The following is a 5964-nucleotide window of genomic DNA, read 5'->3' as shown; positions in this document are numbered from 1 at the left end:
TAAATAGATGGTATTTTTTGTTTTGTTACACTTTTTGGCCTTTGGTTGATCGTAGAATAAGAGGCTGACAATCATCATCCGAGTTCAACTCACTAACTCAGTTAGAAAACTCAGCGAGTGGAGTTGGTAGCCATCAATCCTCCTCCTTATCAAAACCACTGAGTCGCATCACAGTCTCTCTCTCTCTCTCAAAACCCCAGAGAGAAAAGAAACACAGAGCTGAATAACCTCATCTTAATAATAATAATATTATTATCCCCCAATTCAAAACCCTAATTCATTATGTCTCATCACACAGTCGTCTTCCAAACACCTCAAATCACACCAATAAGCACTCACCCCATACCTACCGTCAAGACCTTATCATCATCTCCGATCAATCCTCTGCTTCCGTTCTCCGGCCGGAAGCTTCTGACGCCGTGCCGGAAGCTTCTGGTGGTCAGGAACTCGTCGGCGGTGGTTGACGGAGATGCCGTGGCCGGACTCGAACGCTGTTTCCGGATGACCCCGGCGGCGGTGGCTCATGGACCGGTGATGAAGGGACAGTACGGCGCGTTTGGTGCGGTGACTTTGGAGAAATCGAAACTGGATATGACGCAGAAGCAAACCAAATCCAGTCCTGAGGTTTGTATTATTAATTAGGATTTGTTGTTATTTGATCCCTAATTGTGAATATATCCAGGATTATTATGAAACAATTAGAGAGATGATCATTTTTGTTTAACATGTGATAATAATTGTTGGGTACAAATGATACTATAATCGCGTCCGTCTAGGGGTGTGAATGAGCCGAGCTCAGCTTGTTTCGAGCTTTATTTCTAAAGCTTGAGCTCGACTCCCTTACTATTTATTATCTGTTTTACTCATAGTTGTCAATAGCGAAAACCTACCTATACGCCACTTCGCGATGGCGGGCGCTATTTGATGTTTAGCGATAAAGTATTAGAAAGTTTGTACATAAAGCATTCCACCAAAATAGCGATTATTGTAATTAATAAATACCACCAAAATAGCTATTAAAATTCAAAAAAATGCAGATGGTCGCTATTTTGTCACTATAGACCACTTAGCGCTAGCCTGCCGCTACGCTATTCTATACGCTATAGCGGGCACTATTGACAACTATGATATTTATATGTATTTTTTTTTGTTTACTTTAATATTAATTTTTCATATATCACATAATATAAGTTGTTTGCTTATTTTCATCATAATATTTCATATATTAATAATTATTATAAAAATGTGTATTAACATGGTAAAAAAAAGTTGTATGAATAAAATGCTCATTTATCATACACCTTTGTTTTTTTTTACAGCTGGCAATCGGAGGAGGTGGTGGCAATATCGGGAAGAGCATAAACTTTGGCGGGGGTGATGGCGGTGATGATGATGGTGATGACGATGATTACTTTGATGAATTTGATGAAGGTGATGAAGGGGATGATGGCGGACTCTTCAGGAAGCGAATTATTTTCCCCGAGGTAGTTATTCAAATATTTAGTTTTTTTTATTATTTTCCGTGCGTGGTGAATATTAATTTTTTTGTCTATGTACATTTTGGCAGTTATTTGATCGGAAGTTTCTCGAGGCTGTATTGAACGAGTGGCAAAAGACAATGATGGATTTGCCATCAGGACTCCGACAAGCCTATGAAATGGTAAATAATTTTCTTAATTAGTATTTATTAGATGTGTGAAAAGTTTATCATATTAAATGTGCAATGGTGATTAGGGACTGGTTAGCTCAGCTCAACTGGTAAAATATATAGCAATGAATGCAAGGCCAACAACCGCACGGTTCATATCACGTGCACTTCCTCAAGGGCTGTCTAGGGGATTCATTGGCAGGTATTCTATAAAACATAATAATCTAATATTATTATAATCTACTTAACATTTATGTTACTCCATATGCCTATAAACATGAACTGGTATAATCTGTTTAATCTTTGAATTTATTTAACCAGGATGATTACGGATCCTGCATTTTTATACCGGTTCCTCTTAGAGCAGGCTGCTACAATCGGTTCCTCGGTTTTGTGGGAGGTTAAAAACCGTAAAGAAAGGTACTTTATTATATTGCTATTAATGAATTGGAATCTTATCTCATAATTTAATTTGTTTATTAATTTTGTGTTAAATGTTATATAGGATAAAAGAGGAATGGGATCTTGCTCTGATTAATGTGCTGACTGTAACAGCATGCAATGCGGTTGTTGTTTGGTCTCTTGCTCCCTGCCGTTCATATGGAAATACTTTTCGGTTTGATTTGCAAAACACGTTACAAAAGCTTCCGAATAATGTGTTTGAAAAAAGCTACCCGATGAGGGAATTTGACATGCAAAAGAGGATACAGTCGTTTTTTTATAAAGCCGCGGAGTTGTGTATGGTGGGGTTAACTGCGGGGGCTGCACAAGGTGCCCTAACAAACCTTGTTGCCCGGAAAAAAGAGGACAGGTATGCAGTGGATAACTTATTCTTTCTTTTGTGCAATATGGGTAGGGTGTAGTTGAGCCTAGCCAAGCTCGACTCATTTAACTTACAGAGTTACAGAGTCAAGCTCAAGCTGGGCTTGTTTCGAGCTCTTTTTGTAAACCTTGAGAAAGACTTCTGAGTAGTTTTTCAAGCTTGAGCACGGCTAGCACTTGGCTCGTTAATTATTAATTAGTTAATTAAGTTATATACATAGTTATTTTATATATATTTTAATTATAAATTTTTTATATAGCATAATATGGATTATTTAGTTAATAATAATTATATTTTATGTATAATATCAATAATCAAACAATTAGTGTGATGTATATGATATTAAAAGTCGCATTAGTTCAATGATCATGTGTTTTTTTAACCAAATGACTTAAGAGCTTTTTTGCATAATAACTACACTTTGGGCCGGTTCAACTTGTCTGACCACGTTATATTTAGCTAATTTTCATACAAATTGACTTGAGTTGACCCTTTTGTAAGAAAATGGGTGAAATAGTTCACCTCTAATACACAGGATTGTTTAAATGGTTTTTACTTTAATTGTATATATTCTAACTTTTTTTCTTTATAAAACCGGTTCATCAGATTATCTGTGACAATTCCATCTGTGAGTACTAATGCACTCGGGTATGGAGCATTTCTTGGCATTTACGCCAATTTACGTTACCAGCTTCTGTGCGGATTTGATAGAGCAGTTGTCACTCAGTTTGATGTTATTGGAGTGGGATTGGCTTTCAGCACAGCCTTGAGGTATACTATTATATTTATATTTGTATTTATATTATACTAAAATCATCTAATATTTATAAAAACATATGTTTATACACAGAATTCTTAATGCACAACTAGGAGAGACATCAAGGTTAGCGTGGCTTGGGGTAGAGGTGGACCCGTTAGCCCATTCAGATAACTTACTGAAACAAGCATACAACCGATCATCTGAACCCGCCAACAACACTTCTCCAAAATGGTTCATATCCAAGAACCCTGTAACTTCAGGGCTCGGGCTCCTAGGGTTTAAACAGGACCAAAGTCAAACCGCCACAGAGGGAGGATCACCGCCACCACCCAAGGCCCGCAGAAAGAGAATTGTGAGGAAAAAGGTGACAACTTGAGTGCACGGTCTGGTTGAGTCAACTCAGTTTTGTACCTGAATGGGATACTGGTGGCTGACTAGTGTAATGGTTCTGGTGGCAATGGGAAACCTTATGTTGACGAAAGAATCGACTGAATACTGGAAATGTTTATGATAGAAATTGTGGAATTTGCAGCTCTTGTTAAGGGTCGGGTTGAGATTTTACTTTTAGTAACTGTGAGTTTTGAAGAAATAAAAGATTGTTGATTTATGGTAGGAAAGAAACTTTGTTTTGAATTTATGATTCTTCGTCGATTGTTTTGTGTGGTGGATCTGCAGAATACTGTTTTTTATGAGTTAATCCATCAAATAACCGGGTCAAAAGTTGTTTGCCATCCCATTCCTGGAGTTAAAAGATTCAACTAAAAATGAACTCAAACATTAAAAGATGTAGGAAATCATTTTTTAAAAAAATAGACAGGCTACTATTATAGTCATATACTAATATAGTTTAGCAATCATATATAAAACGTGGTTAAATCCTTCCTAACTACTTCCAAAATGAATTGATATTCATATAAACGTGGTTTTTAGTAAAAAGATTAATTTAAGAATAAGTTATTTTAATTAATAAAATAATTCAAAATTTGGTAACAATCCTTACCATAACTCAATATATATATCAAGGGTTGAGTTCAAACAAGAAGTTAAGGAGGACATTTTTATCCATAAAAATTAAAACCCAGCACTCTTTAAAAAAAACACACAACTCTCCCTATACCTTTCTCCCACCGCCACCATCTGCAACCTCCATCACCCAACTTTGCCGCTCGCCACTGTCGCCCACCGCCCTCACCCTGTAATTCCGGCCAAACCTTCAACCTTAAACACAAACAAACACCACCGTAACTAACCGGCCACCGCCGCTACCTCGATTTTCCGGCATTCGGCGTAATAACAGAAGAGCGCTACTGCTCCGGCAGCGGCAAAAGTCGACGGTTGCGGATCCAAATACGGCGACTCAGGCCATGTTGCCGGAAACAACCAACACCATTTTGTCTTTCCGCTCCAACTCAGGTCGTCCTCTCTTCTGCCTTCGGCTGCAGATCCAAATCCGGCGACTGTTCAGACTCCGGTTACTTCCAGTGGCGACATCAACTCCTCCCTCTTCTGTTGAAACTCTATTGTCTTTTATTTTATACTGTGTTTTTTATAATAGTACGTTGCAATGAGAAAATGTAGAGAGGGAGAGAGAGAGAGAGAGAGAGAGAGAGAGAGAGAGAGAGAGTTGAAAGTAGTGGCTGTGTTGAAAATGAAAATTTGTAAAGAACTGATGGAGTGCTTGGGTTGATTGAAATGAAGAAACACAATAAAAATATATTATGTAAAAAATAACGAAGAAAATAAATTAATTTATTAAAACACAATATACAAATGATTATGTTAAAACACAATTAACAAAAACACAATGTTAAAACACAACGAAAAAACCATTATGCTAAAACACAATATTAAAAAACACAACGCTAAAACACAACATATTTTTGGTAATGAAAAAAAAACACAATAAAAAAACAATGTAAAACACAATAAAGTAAAAACACAATAGTCCACCTATAACACAATACATAAAAAACCCACTAAATTTTTTTTTATTTTTATATAGTAATATGGTACTCATATTAAAGATACAAAAGCACTCGTTATTATGGTGGTTTTTTTTTTTTAAAAAACAATGTCATATAAAATAGTTATTGGCGTTTTAAAATGATAGGGGAATTTGCATGTAACTTACATGTGAAGAAAGAAAGCTAACAATATGTGCTATTCCTTTTTTGCCCTTTCTTTTATTTTATCTTTAGTTTTCTCACAAACTAATCTTAATCATTCAAATCTAAAATCAATGGATAAGATTACTTCTTATCCTTCCTACAAATATCATACTTCTTATTTTAACTTGACCCTATATAGCAAAACATAAACCCGTTTATAAAAAAACCAATAAAGATAATTAATCCAAACCTGATAATTATCTATATTCCTTTGATTAACTTTATTTGCACTCCAGGACTCCTTCCTTGTTGTAATGGATCCCGTTGAAAGTAAACTTCTTTGGTTAGATAGCCAGTTTAATGTGTCTTTCACTTTGTGTACAAACTGTAATGACCCGAATGAAGATGCCGATCACTTATTAATATCATGTCCCAATTCGAGCTTGGTATGGAAGAAAATTAAATTATGGTGCAAACTACCATTTGAGCTCGGCAAGGAAGCATCAGAGTCTTCATCATCATATGCAGGATCCAAGCATTACAAAGATCGATTCGAATGATGGTGGTGGCAACATAGGAATAGGAAATTTTCAACGCCAATCATATACAAACGAACAAAATTCCA

The 5964-nt window shown here is 36.1% G+C and overlaps 1 protein-coding gene across 1 annotated transcript; it reads left to right on the top strand.

The window, feature by feature from the left end:
- The first annotated feature begins 282 nt into the window (after nt 1-282).
- On the top strand, nt 283-3866 carry LOC143619428 (protein RETICULATA-RELATED 1, chloroplastic-like). Its single transcript, XM_077091364.1, has 8 exons — nt 283-624; nt 1320-1484; nt 1568-1660; nt 1735-1850; nt 1970-2068; nt 2154-2459; nt 3078-3242; nt 3322-3866. Exons 1-8 carry the CDS (start codon nt 283-285, stop codon nt 3605-3607), a joined length of 1572 nt encoding a protein of 523 aa, XP_076947479.1. The 3' UTR covers nt 3608-3866.
- The last annotated feature ends 2098 nt before the right edge of the window (nt 3867-5964 follow it).

This window comes from Bidens hawaiensis, unplaced genomic scaffold, assembly GCF_021521415.1.
Source record: "Bidens hawaiensis isolate Kalapana, Puna unplaced genomic scaffold, B.hawaiensis_p1.1 tig00002438_1, whole genome shotgun sequence".
Lineage (NCBI taxonomy): Eukaryota > Viridiplantae > Streptophyta > Magnoliopsida > Asterales > Asteraceae > Bidens > Bidens hawaiensis.
This window is presented reverse-complemented; position numbering and strand designations above follow the sequence as displayed.